The sequence below is a fragment of the Hippocampus bargibanti genome, linkage group LG16, assembly GCF_051943395.1.
Source record: "Hippocampus bargibanti isolate YZ-2025 linkage group LG16, ASM5194339v1, whole genome shotgun sequence".
NCBI classification, from domain to species: domain Eukaryota; kingdom Metazoa; phylum Chordata; class Actinopteri; order Syngnathiformes; family Syngnathidae; genus Hippocampus; species Hippocampus bargibanti.
In genome coordinates this window covers 7936098-7959768 of record NC_142749.1, presented here as the reverse complement: position 1 = coordinate 7959768, position 23671 = coordinate 7936098, and the positions used below count along the sequence as shown (strand labels likewise).

At 39.6% G+C, this 23671-nt stretch overlaps 1 protein-coding gene across 1 annotated transcript; it reads left to right on the top strand.

Annotated features, from left to right (window-relative positions):
* Positions 1-17202: 17202 nt before the first annotated feature.
* Positions 17203-23040, top strand: LOC148886291 (protocadherin-10-like). Its single transcript, XM_089017658.1, has 4 exons — positions 17203-19953; positions 21501-21562; positions 21656-21768; positions 21848-23040. Exons 1-4 carry the CDS (start codon positions 17428-17430, stop codon positions 22156-22158), a joined length of 3012 nt encoding a protein of 1003 aa, XP_088873784.1. The 5' UTR covers positions 17203-17427; the 3' UTR covers positions 22159-23040.
* Positions 23041-23671: the final 631 nt, after the last annotated feature.

Genomic DNA, 23671 nt, shown 5'->3' with positions numbered 1-23671 from the left:
CAGTCAGATTTAAAAGATTTTTAAATTCAAGAGACAGTGGATTATGTTATGTTGTTTCGCCAGGTTCAATGTCACATAGCTTTGGATAATGAAGGATAACTGACCTAAATAACCTTCTGCCAGGAGAATTGATATCAGATTTGGAAGAAGATAAGTAAGATTTTCTTAAAACGACCTAATGGAACATGGAGATTAGATGAGCAATTCATATTATTAAAGTGAATTCCTTCCGGACCTCACAAGATGCAAGTCAAAGGTTGTGTTGTTGCTTGAAGCTACAGATCAAACCGCATTGCGTCAATTTCTTGGAAATTCACATTGGAGAATCATGTTTGTCCCTTATGCTCATTCTTTGAAAGACTTGAAGTGTCACATAAAAATGCAGGGGACCAACAAATATCACCAGCTGGAAATATCACTTCAAAAGAACAACATTGAGTACCATTTGTGAGATTTAACTTCATGTAGCTGCATGAAGAATTCAATTGAACTGCATATGCCTTATTTTATACGTCACGCAAGGTCTGATTTCAGTCAAATGTGAATATCAAAGCAGCAAAGGTACCATAAACAAAAAGATTCCCCCAAAATGGTCTCAGGCTTTGAGGGGATATATTATTCAGCTTATCAACAAAAGCAAAATGTGACTTTTTGGCTATGGGATATCAATTTTGCGGGGGAACAAAATAATATGAATTGATCGGATACCGTGTCGTGATTTGAACAGAAATGACATCACATGCCCACAATGTAGTTACAAAACATAGTGGCGGATAATAAATGGAAGTATCGTTTTTGAGGGGACCATTTTTTTCCCATCTTTCTGAAATCATTAAACAGAGTGAATATCATGACAGGAACACACCTGCATTCCTGTAAAGACAATATTTGTAACATTATGTTATCTGAACATAAATATAACTTGCCATCTCCTTTTCATGATTGATCGTGATGCAGTAAATGCTGACATAATTATGACTGACGTTCTTACAAACCAGGACCGCTCGATCAGCAATCTGTCCATTAATATTTTGTTGACAGTCAGCCAAGTGACTTAAGTCACATACTATCATATACAGTGTGACGTCATCCCGCGATCCACTTGCCTGTGCTCTCAATTTTGGTTTTAATCACACCAAATAGAAAGTTGCATATTTCTTTTGGGCATTTTCACAGAATTATCTTTAAAAAGAAAGAACGTGGATGGAAATGTATCAGTTTCTGCTTCACTGGTTGATTGATTATATAATATTTATTGTAATCAATATCATCGTTCTAGCACGACTAAAATATTTTATCTGAGCTGTGTACAGCAAATATTGCTGCAAAATGGGTTGGAATTTCTCTCAAGGCCAATGGAAATGCAACCGATACAGTGAGTTATGATAAATGATGTATGATTTTTCACCAAGACTGCACCCTGAATGCCCAGAAGGGAAGAAGGAAAGAAAAAATCACCCTTTGCCCATCCCCAATGTAACTGCCCCGAACACTGCTTATACTCGGGCATTATTAAAACACCTGAAAACAAGGTCAAAGACGTGAGGAAGAGCACTGAGCAAGTTAAACTTAACTTCCACATTATCCCTGAGGCCCTGAAAATACTTAGAAGATAGTTGAGGCTGGCTCTATTGAAAGCTCCCCCGTTGGCATGCAAAGCTTGACTTTTGATGTTAATTCCTTGAAAGCTGTTTCTTTAGCTGGGGATTAGAGCATGAAGAGCTAGGCTTACCATACTCCAGCTAATAAAGATGAAACATCGACAACACAGGTACTCATACGTGCACTCATCCGGGAACCGTGTCTATACGGTTACCTTAATTATGGAGGAGCTCACCTCGCTTCACTAAGTGTAAGAATAGGACGACACGTTTGTTTGAATCTACTGTAGCGTTAAATGAGGTAGTAAAATAATGAGTGTGGTTCACATCACCTTAGTCCACGCGGTAAAGGCTACTTGCAATTTGTTCGAAAGCTCAGTCTTCCCGTGTGGGTCTCTCAACCAATGAGATTGACAGTTATGAACTGTGTCCATTAGAGCTGCTGATTAGCTGCCATGTACGCTTCGGGCTGAGCAACGGTGGTAGCTAATAATTCTGTGGAAGTGGGCACAGAATCTCGATGCCGCGATTCATCCTCACAAGCTAAAAATCGCACTGATTCAAAGGGTTTTCACGAGAACATTGACCCTTTTGAAGATTTCAAATGGTTCCCAACATCATCGAATACTCAATCTTGACTTTTTAAGAAGTAAAATAATCAATCCTGTCACAGCAGTCATCCTGCTTTCATGCACAATAAAATCATTTCCGCTCTTCCCTCAATTAGCTATTTTCCAATCATCAACATTGGAAGTATCCTTTCCGGTCGCCTTGATTTGCTGAAAGTACTCCGGATGACTTTGTGGACTTGACCATCACCAATTTTCAGCTCGTCCTGACTAATCTTTACTATTTGTGAGAAGGAATATACGCTGGCAAAGGATATAATTCAGATAGAATGAATATATTGTACTATTGATTCAATGGAGAAGATAATAATGAACTAGGCTGGATCCATATTGACAATGTACGTACTGACATACTATTACACGATACTGCATGGCTGGGGGCTGCTTCGATTGAGCAGGAGTCAAGGATGAATATCGCACCCAGAGTGGCAACTGATTGACTACTCCATCTACTTTTTTCCCGACTGAACAACAGAATTGACTTGTTGAGAAAGATGGATACTTTTTCATCTAACCTACCCTCTAGAGAGATGAGCTTCAATAACGTTAAAAATGGCATGACTATTGATGAGCCTTCAGATGCTCAACATTTGGTAAATGTACACAAATTACACGTTCAAAGCCAGGGCTAATGTCTCTTTTAGAGCAAATATAGTATTGTTCGGACAATCATATTTGACAGCAAGACATGGGGTAAATGGAAATTTGACATGTGAAATGTTAAAAAAAAATATATATATATATATATATATATATATATATATATATATATATATATATATATATATATATATATATATATATATATATATATATATATATATGTGACGGGTGTCACAACAGTGACTGTCTTCATCTCCACGATGCTGCTGTATTAATGAAGACGAGACGCGTGGATGTGTCTTTTTATTTCTTTTATTTCTGCAACACAGTATGGCAGAAGGGATGGGTGAAGTCGCATGGGTTTCGTCTTGTGATTAACCTGAATCTCCTCGAGATTGTTCTGGAAACTATGGGCGGGACATAGTGCCACACTGTGCGCCGTTGCGTCACTTCCTTCATAATTTAATAATCTAAGTGCACAACTCCGTTACATACACCCCCCTTAAATTATGCAGAAGTGAGGCAACATACACACGGAAGACAACAGAAAGACCAACAGGCACAATAGACAAGGTTATCGGGCAAGGATGTACAAAAATGCTGTCTAATTATGTCACTCATCTGACCAACTACGTCAGGTGACTGGAGTAAGGGATCTGTCGCCGGTGTGTCAGGGTCTGTGTGCTCGTCGGAGATGCACGGTACTGGGTCTGGGAAGGAACTCTGTCCCCACTAACATAAGTGGCCTCAGCTCGCACCTGCCCATTCCCCTCTGTACAAACTACATCACCCTGCATAGCACTACATAACTGTGACAGACTGGAGAAAGGTATCTGTTGCTGGTGTATCAGTTGTCTGTGCGCTCGTCGTAGATGCACTGCACTGGGTCTGGGAAGGAACTCTGTCCCCACTAACATAAGTGGCCTCAGCTTGAACCTGCCCATTCCCCTCTGTACAACCTACACCACTCTGGATTGCACTATACAACTGTTACACGGTTGGGAAGCCTCTACCAACACACTCAAAGGTGTGCTACTTGTTACATGTAAGGAGCTCATTCTTAGACTTAACACACGAAAACACGTACATGAAAAAAAAACACACTAATTGCAAAACAGCAGGTCAGACAATTAACACACTACATGTATTTTCAAAACGGGGGTCGACACACCGTCCACCGAGTGATGGGACTGCACAGCGTCTTCATTGTGCAGCATCGCGGTGCCGGTCCGAAGTGGAGAGTCACTTGTGAATCCGGGTCACGGCACCAATGTGACGGGTGTCACAACAGTGACTGTCTTCATCTCCACGATGCTGCTGTATTAATGAAGACGAGACGCGTGGATGTGTCTTTTTATTTCTTTTATTTCTGCAACACAGTATGGCAGAAGGGATGGGTGAAGTCGCATGGGTTTCGTCTTGTGATTAACCTGAATCTCCTCGAGATTGTTCTGGAAACTATGGGCGGGACATAGTGCCACACTGTGCGCCGTTGCGTCACTTCCTTCATAATTTAATAATCTAAGTGCACAACTCCGTTACATATATATATATATATATATATATATATATATATATATATATATAAAATAAACGCCCTAATTGAACCCTACGATAATGCGTGTAACTCCTTGAATGTCTGTTTGCGTGATTCGTCTTTGAATGCATTTCTTTGGACTGAATCTTAGTTTTATGAAAAGGAAACAGCACAAAGGCTGGGGATAAAAGCGTGCTAACACCTTCTCGCGTAGTTGTTTGTGGGTACTGCGCCCAATCAGAATAAGTGCTTTGTATTGATTCAGCAGTATTTTTCAGCTCCTGCCTTTAAATCCCCCCATTTACTCAACAAGGAGTTGAACCCATTGTTTGTAAATTTCATCCAGATAATCAACAGTTATATTCCTTGATAAAATCTACTGAAACATTAGATTATTTGTATGCACTAGTTGCACGATTCACAGGGCACTTATTCGATAACAGGAACTTCCAGTTCATACTTTAAATTGTTACCATCTATATTACCTCAAACTCAAGGCCCGTGAAAGAAAAGCAGACATGTTTAGTTCCATATTGCTTGTTAAAATCTTTACCAAAATTGAAAATGTTCATATGTAAGAAATGAAAGGCATATTGTAAGCATTTTCTTGTAACCAGGCCACTCATTAAAATAACCTAAACAATAGTTGAATAAACCATTATTACAATGTTTTTTTTTAATGTGGTTTCAGTAATAACGGCCCTCCCAGGGAAGAAGCTATTATGTTGTCCTCTCCTACCTTTTTGTCACCCCCAGCGGGGCAGCAACATGAATGAGTTCAGTCTTTGCATTCTGGCATGTGTCTTCTGCTCCTCTCATTGTGTGCAAGAAAAATTCTGATATATACACCAGTTTAAATTACATCTCTATGTGAGGGATTTCAAACTTGTGTATAGAATTCTTAGAAAAACAAATATTGAGGTTTTCATAATACGTATTGACCATATTGGCAGGTCTCAGCACGCTGCAGTTCAGCTCAAACCTAATCATTAAACGACAACGCAATAATGGGCACATTTGAATTAATAGCGTTCATTATGTCAATCATATGTGAGCAATATTACATTTGTAATGGCAGTGTATTCGATGTGATAGCTGATTGAATTGTATAAGTGTCCCCTCAAGTTTTGTCCCTCAAGTGCATATTCACAATCACATGTACTTTGTACAAGTACACAAACCGCAGATCCTCAAAATTTCGACAGGTGTTTCATGAACAAGAATTTTGAGTGGTCTAATCCATGTTTAATATTGAGTATTAATCCCTAAGAAGAATAAGGAGTCAAAAATAGGTGTTTTTTTTAAATTGCATCACAGGGCTTAACACGTGCAAAAGCCCATGGCACGTACTATAGAAGCACCAAGATTTGGAGCTTCTGTCAAACCGCAGTTGCTCGGCGCAGTCTCAATACATTGTGTACATTTTACACACCCCATCGAACACTCATTTCATGCAGGATCATTTCTCCTGGGGTATTTGCATATTAACATGTCCGTAATATCTACATATATTGAAGTGCAGGATGGAGACTGGGAGTACAAAATGCTTGAGCATTTCAAATAAAGTGACATGGTTAAAGCTGTAACCATATTACGCTTGAAGATTCTGGAAAGGATGGTGGATTAGTTTTCTGCAGTTACTCCGTTTTCCTCCCACATTCTAAAAACATGTGTGGCAGTTTAACTGATCACTGGTCATTTGTCTATTGCCACCCAATACAGGGTCTACACGGAGACAGCTGGGAGAGGCTCCAGCATGCCCACGACCCTCGTGAGGATAAGCGGCACAGATAATAGGTCCCATGAATTTATGTGCAAAGGTTTATTCTGTCTTATTCAAGTCTCATGCTTCAACTTGAATCGGGTCCTTATAATAAATACATATGTGCAGCCACTTAAGGCGAACAATTGCATTGATATTTCTTCTACTTATACCGCAATCCATCTTTTTTCTTGCGGCTGGAGAAAAACAACGCTGTTTTTTGAATGGTGGAGTTATTGTTTGCCAGTAGCTCCCCAGTGAGTGAGTAAAGAGGTGGGCAGAAGGGCCTGCCTCCAATCCTGCCCACCCAGGCAATCAACTGATGGAGGACTTGTGGGAGGTGGAATTAGTCCTTCTTAACTGGTTCTGCCGCCTGCGTCGGCAGTTTCTATACCTAATACTTGTCCGCCGACAAAGTCGTGGTACTGAACTGAAATACATCTTTCAACTGACTACCTCCATTCACGCTGTATACACCAAACACTGAAAAGGTGGTCAAAAGTATTAAAACCGCTTTTGTTTAGTGTTTGTCTTTTTGCCCAAGCAGTTATAATGTCTAAAATAGTAAGTGACAGCACTTATTTTGTAAATTCACAAGAGTCCAGAATGTTTTAAATAGTTCTATTTTTATACAATACAATAGTATTCTGTACATATTGATTTATATAGCGCTTTAACAACGGTTGAAGCTGTAACATAGCGTTTGACATGGACAGCTATCATATACAGGGAATAAAGCAGTGACAAAGATAGTAGAAAGCTTCAAGGAGTAAAACGATGGTCAAGTATTTTTAAAACGGTCTTTAACACGAATGAGGGTAGGAGGGAGTGAGAGATCGACAGGCTGATCGCTGAGGCATCTGTATGTTGCGGAATTTGTACAGATCTGTCGCGGTGAAGAAGGAGCAGACACAAAAGGCAAAGCCCTCAATTTACCGCTAGATCTACGTCCCAACCCTCAGATGCCAGATGAAGTGGCTCGAGCATCTGATCAGAAGGCTTCCTGGATGCTTCCCTGGTGAAGTGTTCCTAGCATGCCCCACTGGCAGAACACCTTGGGGACGACCCAGGACATGCTGGAGATACAATGTCACCCAGCTGGCCTGGGAATGCCACGGGATCTGCCAGGAAGATCTGGAAGAAGTGACTGGGGAGAGGGAAGTGTGGGCTTCCCTATTGAAGCTGCTGCCTCTGCAACCCGACATTGTATAAGTGATAGGATGGATGGATGGATGGATGGATGGATGGATGGATGGATGGATGGATGGATGGATGGATGGATGGATGGACGGACGGACGGACGGACGGACGGACGGACGGACGGACGGACGGACGGACGGACGGACGGTTGGATGGATAGTCTTAAAACAGTTTGGATTCTAGATCTGTAAATGTATGAGTCATTATGTTGCTGGGCGCTTTAAAAAATGTTTGGCATCCAGCCACCTAAATGTAACCCATTTAGTTGGAAATTAATTTGCAAATTAAATTAGAAAGATGTGATTTATTTGTTATAGACTTCACCTGAGGCACTGAACAGTTATAAATTTAGCCAATAATCCATTTTGGCATGTTGTGACATTGACGGATTCCAGCTAATTATAATTGGCAAGATAAAGCACTCCTCGAACAGCTGCGAAGATTGTGTAGAATTTCAAGATGGAATATGTTATGCTAAACAACATTAATATATACAGTTTCCAACGAATGCGTGAGCCCACCATCCAAACTGAGATTAACAGCACAGCTACTTTAAATCCACAGTTGCTCAAAAGTGGCCCAATCATTCATTCCGCCACTATCCCACCGACCGCACACACACACACACCCTCCCATGGTCAGAGGGGCCCTAAACAGCTTCTTCATTCACTCACGATATTCCTCTTCTGGCTCTGATTTTATATTTTTCAAGGACAGTAAGTAACATATAATACGCCTCTTTTGTCATCAAAATAAACTTTACTCAGAAGCAGAATCAATATATACATAGACTGTACATTTCTGAATTAGGAGTTCAAATTGGCGGTATGTTTGTACCTGAATAGATTCTTCAAATGATTGAACCCTTTCAGGAACAGCGGATACTACAGAGGATAGCTTATCACATTATCAGGTTATAAATTATCATTATTGGTGCATGTAACATTTCATTTCTTGACCGCTGACTTTTGGCCGAGCAAAGCAAGACTCCAATTTGGATATAAAATGTTGAATACCGTCTCAAAATGGTAAAATGCTGCAAGATGTCAAATGGCACTCACGACATTGTTGCTAAAGGAGTACACACGGAAATATGTGTTATTTTATTTTCATTTGCAGCAATAAGGAAAAAACAAAATGTTAACACCCCACTGATCCAGGTTATCATAGTAACAGTTGACAGTTATTTGCTTGTCAGTTTATTTGGATTTCAGCTGAATATGCTCTTTGAATGCAATATCCATGTGTCAAAATGATTGTTGCGATCCATTTTTCAAAGGAAGAAACCAAATAAACAGAAAGTTATGATTACGTACAAAACATTGCTTCCAGCACTGCGTATGTTTAGTATTTGCATTTTAGGTGACACAGTGTCAACTATAACCGGCTTTCTAAATCTACATAATGTATACAATTACATGTTACCTGAGATTTTCACCACACACTAGTGGGAGTAGGTGATAGGCCTCTTTTGGACAAATTATGCTTTGAAAGGTGCTAATGAAGTCAGATGATGATAAGAAAATGACAGTTTAAGCATTCACTTGAGACAGCTTTGTTTATCTTGTGAGACTCTGACTTCTATTTATGTGTTTTACTTGCTGTGGCGACCCCTTAAAGGGAAAAGCCAAAAGGAAAAGAAGAAGAAAACTTCTGCTATTCAAATTACATTATCCCATATAATAATCACTGATAATGAGAAGATTTCATTTGCCTATGGGTTGCCAATATTTGTGTAAAAATGATCTGTTAGTGTGGAAAATGACTATAGGGTTGCATATACACCATCCATGTTCCATCATTAAAAAAAAGACTAGCTATGTGCTGACCTCTACAGGTACAATCCTGCCTTGCATTCATAAGAAGCATCACTTCCAACTAAAAATTGCACATCTCGGGATCTTATTGAAAATAAAAATAGCCGCCATACTGTAAACTCTGCAGAAGAAATAATATGCAAGTATATATCCATTAATGTTTCACTTTGGCATACCGTAAGGACAGGCAGATAATGAGAATGATATCAGAATTGAGGCAGGCAGCCAAAATGAGGTGGTAAAGCTATAGTGTGTCTGCAAGCTAAACTACATAAACTGGGCTATCATCCACTGCTGACAAACAACCAGGGGCTTGACTGAATTGGGGAAAGTAGAGCAGAGGAGAGGTGCCTCGTTGGCCTCGGTGTACAGTGTATCGATGACAGCCTTTAGGACATAAGTGGCATGCAGTTGAGGGTAGAATGAGTGTCAGGGGAGGGAAAAGTTAGAGAAGTGCAAGAAGCATTGATTTTTACATCAACCATGGGCAGTGGTGTCGTGCACATCGTCCTCTTATGATGCACATCTAGCTGCTTGCTGGTCAGTTGAAGAGATAATATCTTGTCACAGGTTGCTCTGAATGCAAGCTCATTAAATTGCATTCTGTCAACCAACCAGCAGAGAGAGACACGTTCACACAACACGATGCAAATACTGTAAATTGGATTGGTTTATTACAATGCTAATAAAGGTAAGATATTTAGCTGCGGGTCTGTGACACTATAAAAGAAGCAAGACCCTCAATAGAACCCAAAATACAGCTCCTTGGATTTAGCCTAAAAATATGGACAGCAAGGTTAAAACTAAATCATTATTTTATAGTTTATAAATCAAATTTATTATTATTATTATTATTATTATTATTATTATTATTATTATTATTATTATTATTATTATTATTATTATTATCACAACCATCTCCTATTATTATAGATTAGTATCTATATATGTAAATCCAACCATATTTATTTAAAGCAGGTCTCCAACACGAGGAAGATCCACTTTGAGTGATCTTATTATTTTACAGTTTCATGGTTTTATAGCCGTGCTATAATGGATGTGTATGTTTTATTCTAGCCAAGCCTGTATTCATTTTCTGACCTGTTAAGTCGGATGAAATATTGATTGTTTTTTGTTTTGGGAGTTGAGAAGAAATAATGAAGGAACAAAAGATCCAGATCAAAAAAGGAATGTATTAAGATGACCTATACTGTCATGAAAACACTAAGGCGCCCATGCGCTCACGATACAATCTATCTGCTTGTTATATATGTGTGTGTGTGTGTGTGTGTGTGTGTGTGTGTGTGTGTGTGTGTGTGTGTGTGTGTGTGTGTGTGTGTGTGTGTGTGTGTGTGTGTGTGTGTGTGTGTGTGTGTGTGTGTGTTTGTACATCATAGACTTTTGCGGAGACTTTAAGCTAATTTGCGATGGCACCTTGATGCTTTGCTGTCTCTTCATCTCATTTCTATACTCTGGGAAAAGAATGTGATCGCACTAATGGATTTGAAATGGCAAACTTATTATGCAGTATTTGCAAGCTGTGTGATAAGAATTGAGGTTAAAGTTGCAGTTGACATTTTCATAGGTCACATGCTCGGATTTGCACATCTCATTTCCACTGGTGCTACGCGAGACGATGACGTGACCCAATAAGAATATCGCAGTCAATTTTATCTTTAAAGTTTTGGCCATTGGCGATCCCAGATGCACCACATTACATATAAGTCGTCCGTGATAAAAATTTGCTTGACATCCCAGCCCGAGAGTTTCGTTATAACTTGTCTAACTCATTGTCAGACAGGACAGAGAGGGATAAATTAAATTCACGCAGCGCAAGTCATTCCATCAACACACTGACCTCATTAATATATTCATCCAGCCATTCTCTAACACACTTGCTCTCATTAAGATTGGATATATGCTGAGAGATGCAGATCGCCACCCTGAAGTGGTCAGCAGTCGATTGAGACTTCTTTGTACTTCTTTGAAGGTTTCGCTTCTTATACAAGATGCTTCTTCAGCGAACTAAAGTCTTACTGGTAGTATCGGCCCTATATATATATATTATATTTATATATATATATATATATATATATATATATATATATATATATATATATATATATATATATATATATATATATATATATATATATATATATATATATATATATATATATATATATATATATATATATATATATATATATATATATATATATATATATATATATCCCTACTGTCCAGACATGGCGGTGCCGGACACTGCTATGATAGGTCCCTGCTCTCAGGTTGGGGGGAGCAGAGGACCACTCCCTGCGGCTCCACTGATTGTTCCTATTGTCCTGACTAACGACTGGCCAAATTGCCCCACTTCCTCCGGTATCACCTCATCAGTATTACTCATCCTATGTTGCCAAAGCAGGCTGTTGTATGAACGATCCAAATTGAACCTCACACCACCATATCGGTTTAGTGAAGGATTTAGCTGTTTCATGAAAATTGGTTCTTTTACTCCCCTTTCAAACCATCTATGTTCTTTCGCTAAGATTTTAACCTCATTGTCATCAAATGAGTCGTTGCTAGCTTTTAGGTGCATATGTACTGCTGATTGAGGCCCACCAGTATTATCCTTGCGATGTTGATAAAGTATTTTTTACAATTTTCATTCTTACAATGTATTGAATAAACTACATTACTTTGTTTTTCATTTGGCATTTTATCTTTTGGATGCACTCATTTTGACCTTAAAGTGTTTATCGGTTTGGAATAAGTAGGAATTTAGGGCCGATATAACCAGTAAGACTTTAGTTCGCTGAAGAAGCGTCTTGGATAAGAAGCAAAACGTCCGACACCTTCAAAGAAGTACAGATAACAGCTGAACAAACCTTTTCATCAATGGACCCTTCCTGTATGACTGAGAGCTTACACAGATACCTTTACACAAAGGCTTTATTTACTCAATGCTTTCACGTGACTAATAACACCGAACTATCCCTTAGGGATTATTGGAAGGACCATTTCAATGTGTATCATTGTGTTCAGCTGATAGAAAAGGCTTGGCATGATGTTGCCATTCGATCCTTGAAAGCAGCATGGAAGAATTTGTGTGCCGCATCATCCTTGAGATGGACTGAAGGATTTGATCCTCATGACTGTTGTTTTGGACGACATTGTTTCCACTGGACAGAACATGGGACTCGAAGTAGATGAAGATGACATCGAGGAGCTTGTTACTGACCATAATGAGGTCCTCAACACAGAGGATTTGATTTGCCTTCAGGAGGACAAGCAGAAGCAAGCCATTCATTCAGGAGTTATCATCTGAGGGCGAGGAGCATCAAGGCAATGTTGGCTAAGTGGAATGATGTGCAGGCTTTTATTGAACAGTTCCATCCAGAAAAGACTGGCTATAAGAATCATCAACATGATAAATGATAATGTCATGCCTCGGTTTCGTAAGACCTTACAAGTGAAAAAGCAACAGGTGTCAATTAAGAGCCATCAACGACCATCACAAATGTAAATAAAGTGAATTTATTACACAGTGCCGTGTATTACTTTCAATACAATAGCACATTTATTATACATAGAATAAGGTATATTGTGTGTAGTTTTAAGGCTTATTTAGTTGGAAATTATATTTTATGGAGACCAGGGCATGGATTATTCTCATTCTCATAATGGTTTCCTATGGGAAATTAATTTTGGGGATAGACACTTTTCGCCTTACACCAGTGGTCTCAAACTCGCGGCCCACGGGCCAACTGCAGCCCGCGAAAGAATATTTTGCGGCCCGCCTTGATATGAAAGATTAATGTTAGTGTGGCCCGAATGAAACTTGTGTGTGAAGCTCAACAAGTAGGCAAGCCATGTTTAGGACAATTAATGTTCAATATTTTATTTATGTTAAGAAAACTAAAGGTTTAAGAACTGTTAATACAGACATTTGAAACTGGATTAAAATAATTAGTTTTCTTGTGGTTTTCTCAGTCGTCTGTATCTGCCTTACGATCATTATAATTATTTTATTTATTTGTTACTGGTTAATTTATTTGTTATTCATTTTTCCATTTATTCATTTAATTCATTTTTTTGTGTGTTAAGATTTTGAGAACATTGGAATGTTTTATCTGTGCTTTTCTTGTGGAAATCATGATGTGGCCCAGCCTCACCCAGACTCTGCCTCCAGCGGCCCCCGGGTCAATTGAGTTTGAGACCCCTGCCTTACACACTCTCTGTCTGGGAACCAATTACGTTCGTAAGCCAAGGCCCCACTGTATTTCATCCATCGTGTATTATTCTCTGAAAAGTTCTAATCACTGAACACAAACCGCAAAAAAGGAAACATCCATATGCCGTGAAGAACATAGCAAGACTATCAAGCAGCACCTTGTCATCACAAAGATGGCCTTGAAGAGCTTTTCTCGCTGATACTTGTGGTTGGTGTGTTGTATCGGAGAGACATCTGCTTGTTGGCCAGTTAATTGTTGTTTCGCGCCTGCATATCAGCCAGTGACCTCAATTGTGCTGTAATCTCCAGTCAAAGATCCACTATGTTTTCCTCATGTTGCAAGTCTATTTGCATTATCTGGTTTTTTTTCTTTTTTTTTGATTGTGCTATGCCTTAGGGAATATGAACTACAATATGAATTTTGTAAGAAATGTACGCATGCAAATAAACCAGTGTCGAATGAAATGTTTGGAGACAAGCAAAGATTAAAGGCACAAGGTTTTGGCTTCTAGTAAATCATTTTAATGGTAGAGAATAGAGACCCAAATGCAGAAAAACAAAAATGTAAACAAGGGAAGTGAAGGACCTGTATCAGGAGAGGAACTCAAGGATCACAGTAAATGAGGGCAATTCAGAGATAAGACAGATAACAGGCCGCACAAAGACGAGGTGGCACAGTCGAACTGACAAATATGAGAAACATATTGAGGTAATAAAACTTGTAAAATTGAGTCAACACTGAAAAATGTAACAGTCAGAAATCTTCTCTTCTTTTGTATACACTGAAAGTAGATTTTGAATGATTTCTTTATTGGAAGTTGCAAAGTTGCTTTCAGGCTTTTTGGACTTGTTGATGTATACTGTAAAGCTTGTTTGAACTTTTCAAATGGTCATCACCTGTATTATGAAGCGAAAGGATGGCTGAAATGAAAGTTGGGATATGAAAGTTGGGAAAAACCCAATCCCGTCGATCTATTATTGTGTTGCCACAGTCGGACCTTCAGGCACACTCCCCCCCCCAAAAAAAAATCTTTGGCATTGAAAACTTTTCTGAAGGCGCAGCTGTCGCATCGGCAAAATTAACTTTACCTTCCATCTTCATTTCTTTTCATTTCCTGGTCAAGGAGGAAAAGTCATACTGTCCTGTATATCAGATATTGATTTCTTTTTTTCCTGTTAACACACTGGAGGAAATGTCAGTGAAACATGGCATTCGGATTTCTCACGTCTCACATGCACTCTAATGTAATATAATGTCTTCTCAGTTGCATCATCTTGCAAAAAAAATACATGACTAAAATTGTATTTTTGGGGAAAAAATCACATAGAGAAAAGTTGAGTGACTATGGAAGTTGCTCCAGCCTATCTTGTGCAGAAACGCTTGTATACTCGTGAAATTGTGATGAAGCGCATTGAAGGTCTCAAAAAAAAAAAAAATATATATATATATATATATATATATATATATATATATATATATATACACAGCATATACTCCAGGCGCAGTAGAGAAACGTACATTTCACAGCAGCAAAGTATATATAGAGTTTAAATACAAAACCTTAACAACTCTGTGAAATAAGCAATTGTTTTATTTTTATTGTTTGGGGTTTTCTTTTGTTTTGTGTTGTTTTTTTGAACATAATGAACGGCTGAATAAATTAATGAAATTTGCGTACAACTATAAATAGGAGGTTTATTTTGCCAAACAAAAAATGACTTTTATTCTCATGTAGTGGATTGGATTAGCCTTTATTCGTCTCGCAGTGGAGAAATTTTCATTTAACATGTATGCAGTCTTGTCCAGTAGCATGGATGGATGGATAGATATACAGACAGACACTGTAGATACTGTAGATATGCAGGCATTGTATTATTCGGCCTGTGTTCAATTAAATTTTCCTTGTGTTTCATCACATTGACACATTGCAACTATGACACAATAGAGAGCGGGTCAGTGAGGGCAGTTATTATTAACCCCATAACCAGAGCAGTCAATCATGTGAGAAGTATCGCTTTTGCTGATGGCATGTTCACAGAAGGTAGTCCATCAATTCTGCAGTTTTTCCCCTTCTAAGGTTAAACCATCATATTCAGAATAATTAGTTGTCCTCAAAAACGCACAACATACTTTTTTCCACTGTTTTAGCAGAATGCACATCGAATTGCGTTTTTTTCATACTAAAACCGATTAAGAGTAAGACGCCGCAGCAGCACATCACTTCGACCTTTTTAAATCCCAAGGTTTTAAAACCGGAAAGAATTAAAGACAAAAGGATTGATATTCTACTTTTGCCCTTGAGTGCGCGAAATGGGGAGATTGTCAGCATTTGCAAAATGCAAGGGAGAGTGACAGAGAGATAATCTCTTTTGTATTTTTGATCCCTAAATGTGGCGGTATGTGTCCCCTTATCCTAGCTACTTAATTGTGCGGTGGGTAAGTGATGCCATGCACTTAGGCTGTGAAAAGCAGGTCAATGTGAGCACTGAGAGGAAACCACATGTGCATTACATGTATAGCCTTGGGATTATTTCTCTCACAAATGTCTTAATTCCTCTGTTCACTAATGATCCAGGGAAAATGCCCTCTAATCTCCATTCCATTAATTAAAAAGAGCATGAGCCCGTGGAAAACCTTGCCATCTGCTGCGGTTTCACTGCTGCAGACAGATTGTGTTTTCAGCTTTTAGCCAGGGTAACTTTTTGTCGGTTATTGGTTTTTTTTGGTGGGGGGGGATGGGTCGCGTTGAGTAGATGCAAAGAGATAAAACTGCCCTGTTTTAATGTTAATGCGTTGTTCTACATATTCACCTTCATTCACAATCCACAACATTTGGAACACTTGCACAATTGAATGAATTCCAAATGGGTGCTGCATTATGTAGCACATCATCATCTGCATCAGAAAGAAACGTCTTCAGTCACATTTTTTATCATTACTTAAAATAACATTGTACATACAGTATTAAAAATACCAGTGGCGTGGGTACTCGATCAGTACTCAAGAGTAAATACTCGTCCTAGAAATTATGTCAAAGTGGGAATGAATAGTTTTACTTTTTGAGATGTCTAAACTTCAAATAGAGCCTTTCAAAGAATTTGGAGCACAGTGTTCTTAAGAAAATTATGATACAAGCTGTATAAACATAGCCTTCTTTTTTTCTTTCATGTGATTAAAGTAACATGAACAAATGAAATCACTTTTCATGGTAGTCACATATTAGCTGACTTCAGATAAAGAGCAGAGCACCCTTGTTTACTTGCAACTAAATTCCAGGGCATGGATTTAAACATTTATACATTTACTCAATTGGAGCTGTAGCCAAATGAGTGAACCACCACAGTGCAGGGGGTGCCCAAACTTTTTGGACCAAAGACCTCCTGGTTCATCCTTTACCCCGCACACACATGCACACGCACATTCCAAGCAAATGCAGACTGCCGAGCGCAACTTCCAGCGACGAAGATCATGTGCCACCGTAGGTTACATATTTCCCTGCTGCATGTTGTTATTTTTAATGATTTTTTTAAATAAAAATGAGGCTGATAGTATGATGAGGGTACCAAAAAAAACATATATTACTAACAGTGGTGGGTTGTTCGTTTCCTTATAATACAGGAAGTTTGTATTCACTCGTTTTCATCACATAATCAGTATTATGGTTGTGTATATATCTGCAAACGTTTACTGTAAATTGTTTGATTACTTGTATCACCTGAATGGTGACATAAATTGTTTCACACAAGAAGGCAGTGCAGATTATACAAGCAGATGTCGTTTTGCTTCCAATTGAAACAGTGGGGCCAATGATACCAGGGCGCGTGCGCGCGCTCACATACACGTTAATCATTGATAGCCCACTTTCGAGACTCCCCGTCCCTTCACTGCTTTTTGCTTTCTCTCGGGCAGACCGGAGCAGCATTAGTTCCACCAAAGTCCAGTTATTTTTTGTTGTTGTTTTCTGCCCTCCAACCTGCATTGTGCGCAATTTGTCCTCTGTTGACAGCGTCAAGTTTTGATGGGAGTTGAAAGACAGCCTCCAAATGGACACGGAAGGGGCAAAAAGACGAATGCAGTGCGTCAAATGCTCCATACTTTGTTTTGCGTTGATGATCTGTTTGCTGAATTCGGCATGTGGACAAATCCGCTATTCCATCCCGGAGGAGCTGGAACACGGCGCCTTTGTCGGAAACATCGCGGAGGATTTGGGGTTGGATTTGAATAAACTCTCTACGAGAAGATTCCGCATCGTTTCCGGCACCAGGAGACAATACGTGGAGGTGAATTTAGAAAACGGAGTTTTATTTGTAAACGAGAGGCTCGATCGCGAGGAACTGTGCGAGCAGAGTTCCGCGTGTTCGTTTCATTTGCAAGTGGTCATCGAAAGCCCCTTGGAGCTCTATAGAGTTGAGGTCGAAATTTTGGACGTAAATGACAACTCCCCAAGCTTCCCGTGGACCGAGTTTAATCTGGACATTTCGGAATCTGCTCTACCGGGGTCCCGTTTCCCACTTGAGAGCGCGCAAGATTTGGACGTGGGTTCCAATTCTTTGCGCACTTATTTGCTGAGCGTCAATGAGCATTTTACTTTGGAGATCCAGACGAGGAGTGACGGCAGTAAATTCGCCGAACTGGTCCTCCAAAACCCGTTGGATCGGGAGCAGCAGAGCGCGCATCAGATGGTTTTGACAGCAGTGGATGGAGGTTCTCCAGAAAAGTCCGGAACTGCCCAAATTGACATCACCGTTTTAGATGCCAACGATAACGCGCCAGTGTTCGATCAATCTTTTTATAGAGTAAGACTGGCGGAAAACGCACCCAAAGGCTCAGTTGTTATCAAACTCAACGCGTCTGATTTAGACGAGGGCACCAACGCAGACATAAGCTATTCTTTCAGCGGGCACGCACCCATCAAAGTGCGGCAGCTATTCAGTGTGGACGCGCGCACGGGCGAAGTCAAAGTCAAGGGTTTAATCGATTATGAAAAAGCTAGGATGCACGAAATTTACATCCAGGCAAAGGACAGAGGCCCTTCCGCTGTCGCAGTCCACTGCCAAGTGTTGGTGAACGTCTTAGATCGGAACGACAACCTCCCAGAGGTCATTCTGACGTCCGTGTCTTCACCTGTGCACGAGGACGCGCCCCCTGGCACCGTCATCGCTGTCATCAGCGTCACGGATAAGGACTCGGGAGAAAACGGCAACGTTGACTGTGAGATCCCAAATATGATTCCTTTTCAGCTGCACTCTTCTTTTAAAAACTACTACACATTAGTGACAAGTGATTTTTTGGACAGGGAAACGGTAGCGGAATATAATATTACAATCACGGCAAGAGATATGGGTTATCCGCCTTTATTTACAAGGAAAACGATTGTGGTCCAGGTGTCTGATGTGAATGATAACGCACCTCTATTCAAACAACCCACTTATACTGTGTACTTGACCGAGAATAACGCGCCAGGGGCCTCCATCTGCTCTGTGACAGCAAATGACCTAGACGATGGCCAAAATGCATACCTCTCTTATTCTATAATAGAGGTTGATGTTCAAGGGATGCCTACATCTACGTATGTCTCAATCAATTCAGATAACGGGAATATTTATGTCCTCAGGTCATTTGACCATGAGCATCTGAAAAACTTTCAAATCACAGTACAAGCTCAAGACGCCGGATTCCCGCCTCTCATCAGCAATGTTACAGTGACAATATTTATTTTGGATCAAAACGACAATGCGCCTGTCATTGTGTCACCTGTTTCACAAAACGGGACGCCCCCGACGGAAGCAGTGCCGAGATCCGTGGATGCCGGCTACCTGATCACCAAAATCCGAGCTGTGGATGCAGATGCTGGTCAGAACTCACGCCTCTTCTTCCAAATGCTCCAAGCAACGGACCCAAGCCTGTTCAGTGTGGCTTTATACACGGGGGAAATTAGGACAATACGCCAGTTAGTCGAGAAAGACCCCACGAGGCACAGATTGGTCATTCTGGTGAAGGACAATGGCCAACTACCCCTCTCGGCCACAGTTTGCATCATTCTGTCAGTGGTTGACAGCCTGCCAGAATTGCAGCCCGATCCGAGTGACCTGTCATTGAGCCCGAATCACAGCTCCAACTTTAGCCTCTACTTAATCGTGTCTCTAGGGGCAATTTCCTTAACATTTCTACTGGCTATCATCATCATTGTTACTGTGCGGAAGTTGAAGGACAGAATGCCCAACAAAGAGTCCAACTTCCCCTCTACGTATATATGCTGCTGCTGTTGTCGCTCGGTCACTCCCAGCACCACTGACATATTCAAAAAGTCCAATTTGAACATCAGAATGTCAACAGAGTCAGCGGGGTGCACAGAGACAAGCAGCAATGGCATCGTCCCACAAGCATACTGCTACAAGATGTGTCTGACGCCCGAATCCTCAAAAAGCGACTTCATGTTCCTCAAACCTTGCAGTCCAGTGTTGTCTGTTCGACAGAATAATGCCAAAAGCGCAGATTATCTGACATCAGGTTGGAGCACGTTGGACCGTAATGACCTGGCCAACAACAGAACTTCAACTCAAAAAGAGGTAACAGAAATATGCCACCCAAAAAAAGCACTTCATGAAACCAAATACAGTAAAGTCTCGTTATATCGATATCGGATATATCGATAGTCCCGGTTATATCGATACTATTTCTATGCACGCACGGAGAAAAATACATGCAAACAGGGTCGGATATATCGATAGTCCCGGTTATATCGATATTTTTTCGGACTCCCTTGAATATCGATATAACGAGACTTTACTGTATCTGTTTTGCTCTGTTCCATAGAATGGCGAAAAACTGCATTGTGTCCATGAAAACCGGTCCTTGAAAAATGAAATCTCTGCGTCGTTGTACTGTACTGCAAACTCGAACAAACATTGTCTTAAATGAATCTATCCTCTCTGTAAAATTAAATATTGATAATGCATGAACACCATTAGTAGTAGTATCAAATATCAACATTGCGATAACTATAACATAGAAAAGTACATTATGATTCAGTGCTGTGATTGAACCAAAATAAAAATACAGCCTTATACACACACGAATCCAAATCCTTCTGTAGATCTTAAAATATATACAAAGTATAGTGAAGTATCATTTGTATAAACTAATACTAATCAGATGCAAAAAAAAAAGTCCTGATTAGTTGTCCATGCTAAATTTGCAGCCGCATTCATTATCCATTCAATTAGTTATTCCATGCACGCTGAGTAGTGTGATACTTCACACCAAACCAATTTATCCCTCATTGAGTCCTGATGATCTCAAACATGTGAAATGTTTTTTTCCAGACTTTGCTACAGGGCAGATTATGATAAAAATCCTAATTTGCATATTTGTAGTAGCATACACAAAAACTATTAGCATAACTATGATTTTTGGGAGATGGCCGCTCATACTCTGGGCGTATAATCTCTTTTTATGCCCAGGCAAGACTATTTTAGAGTACTTTATGGACGTGTGGTAGGTGTCACCGTAATTCCTTGAGAAATATAACAACAGTATGGGACAGATCATTTGAATCACTGTGGAAATCAATTAATTGTATGACGTCTCATGATCATCTTTGTTAGCACAGACAGATGGACAATCGTGGGTGCAATGCAGGCTGCGACCTTGTGACGTGCCACTGAAAATATCATCCCCAAAGGGAAATCTTGCAGTCCGGGTGTGTAAACGCACTTCGGCGTGACAGTTTTATGTACAAATTCCGACGATTTTATTTCAGTTTCATCAGCACACTGATGCCATTATAATTAGCCAGGTGTTAGCTGTGTGCCATTTCACAATGGGGCACAATAGCACAAACTATCCTTTATGCCGAAATCCACCTACAAGGATAACTCCAACCATCTGCACAGTTCGGCTGCACTTTGCGCTAGACTTTGCACTGGGCATGAAAACGGGGCTCCCCATGTGGTTTTAGCTGTTTCGCTTGTCTTTTTCAATCATGAATGGACCCATTGAGCTATTGAATATCAATATAAACGAAGGAGAAAAGGGCACACCAGTCAAGCTGAAAACACATTTGTTGTACTTGAGCAAGTTATTGATTGGGATTTGCTGTGTTTCAACCACACAGCTCAAGTATTCCAGTAAGGAGTGGACTTGGACCAAGAATCAACGGAATTCAGCATACAAAAGGTAATTATGTAAATTAAAAATTGCTATCCACGTGTCAATTTGTACTGCGTGCAGATGTATGAATTGATTACACTTATATTTTTACATCTTCAGATACAGCTCTGGAAATATGGAAGGCACATTATCACATCCACATCAATATGATGCTGATGAATATTTCTACTCTGTGGCACCACAGTACTGGACTTGGGGAAACCGTACAAGTGGTGAGTTTCTATTCTTAAGTCTGTTTTTAGTAAGTACTCATCATGCAATTTTCCAACCTCCTTGCCCATTTTTATGCAGATTGCAAGATGGCTCTTGAAGATGAAACCAATCCAAACTTCACTTGGACTCCAAAGTATACGCAACCTCAGTCTGAGGCACCAGACTACCAGCGTAATGTGTATATTCCCTCTGAGGCAGCAGCCTATCAACACAATGTGTACATTCCCGGCACCACGTCTGGCTACAGCACACTCAAGCTTGCGCCTCGAGGTGACCTGGATGTCTATAACACCTTTTCTACTTTCGGGAAGAAGAAGAAATTAGTCTCTAAATATGAACAACCGTATGATAAAGATGATGGGTTCATAAGCAGTGGTATTTTTAAATGACCATGCCATGACCAAATACCAACCATTCTGTTCACACTGTGTATGATATATTTGTAGGCGTATATTTGTACTTCAAAAAGCAATTCACTATAGATAGAGGAAAAAAGGCTTAACCTGCACCCAAAATTCATTGATGTTATGCGAAAATATCCACTGTTCATATGATTTCTGATGAAAGTATTTTTCGGACTATAAGGCGCACCAGATTATAAAGCGCACCTTCAATGTATGGCATATTTTCAAACTTTTTTTTCCATATATAAGGCACACTGGATTATAAGGCATATGTGGTCAGCTTTTGAAAAAATTGAAGGCTTTTAGGTACACCTTATAGTGCGGGAAATCCAGTAATTTGTCATGAGTACGCATTTATTAACTACGTCAACCTATAATAGCAGTTGATTCCTCCTCAAGAGATGTTCTCTATGTTGGAAAGTTGCTTCTTTATTTCATATTGCACGCAATTACAAATACAATTGGAGTACTGTCATGGTCCTCTTTGACTTACTCTAAATTCTGACATAAATACATTAAACATGTTATGAATGACAGACTGTAATGTGGTTCATATTTGCGGTTTCCATGATTCATCATTATTGTCGTACATGTCCATGTAAAAAGTCCAAATATCCGCGTTGTACAAAGTGTGTATAGCATGTACTGTATATGAAATAAATAACATTCACATACAACGATCTTCATGCTGTTTTTGACCATATAATATTTTTTTTACTTCAAGATGGCACAGTGAGAGTGGCTGCCTTTACAGCAGGTCTTATAATTTGTTTTTTTACATCTTCCTTTCTTTCCTCTTACTGTCATCACTTTACTGCTGTGAAATGTAAATGTATCCACTGCGAGACTAATAAAGGAATAAATGTCGTCGTTTGATATCTCCAATCAATCAATGAAATGTATAAAAGCCTTGTCAAATTTAAAGCTGCCTAAAACCGCGAGAATTTGACGCGCACCTTTGTTCCAGATGGATCAGATCATACATTTCATGTATGTAACAGCAACAAAATAGATACGAGAGCAGTTTCATACCATATTTATCCTAAAGTTAAAGTCAGTCTGATGCACATTCAAACAAATGCTGACAGACTGAAAATATTTATCCTGTCAATTATCACAAAGACACAAAGAGTCTTAATTCAATATTTCACTGGATCATAACTTATACCAAAACAACCGGGCCTCACAGACAAAAAGAGCCCAAGTCCTACGTGTGTCCTGAATCGTGCATGTGGAAATGTTATGTTTTGCAGAACAATAAATCATGCATAGATCACATTTTGTTTCCTGATTTTATTTCTAATTTACTGAATCAATCCTAAAGTTCTTTACTCAAAACTAAGATATTGTTTGTGCAATCGTAACAATGCACATTGCACATTATCTCACTTCAAGGGCAGAAAAGAGATTACATTGCCCTGGTTGTAAATTATTTTTCATGTTTTGCTTTTGCATCAACATTAGGACACTTCCATTTTTGTTGGCAATAAATTGTCAA

What these genes read in the sequence shown, in the direction of transcription:
- LOC148886291 (XM_089017658.1), top strand. Translation starts at nt 17,428, where the DNA reads ATGGACACGGAAGGGGCAAAAAGACGAATGCAGTGCGTCAAATGCTCC. An exon ending in GAACTTCAACTCAAAAAGAG is followed by an intron (nt 19,954 to 21,500) that starts GTAACAGAAATA and finishes TCAACCACACAG; the next exon opens with CTCAAGTATTCCAGTAAGGA. An exon ending in TTGGGGAAACCGTACAAGTG is followed by an intron (nt 21,769 to 21,847) that starts GTGAGTTTCTAT and finishes ATTTTTATGCAG; the next exon opens with ATTGCAAGATGGCTCTTGAA.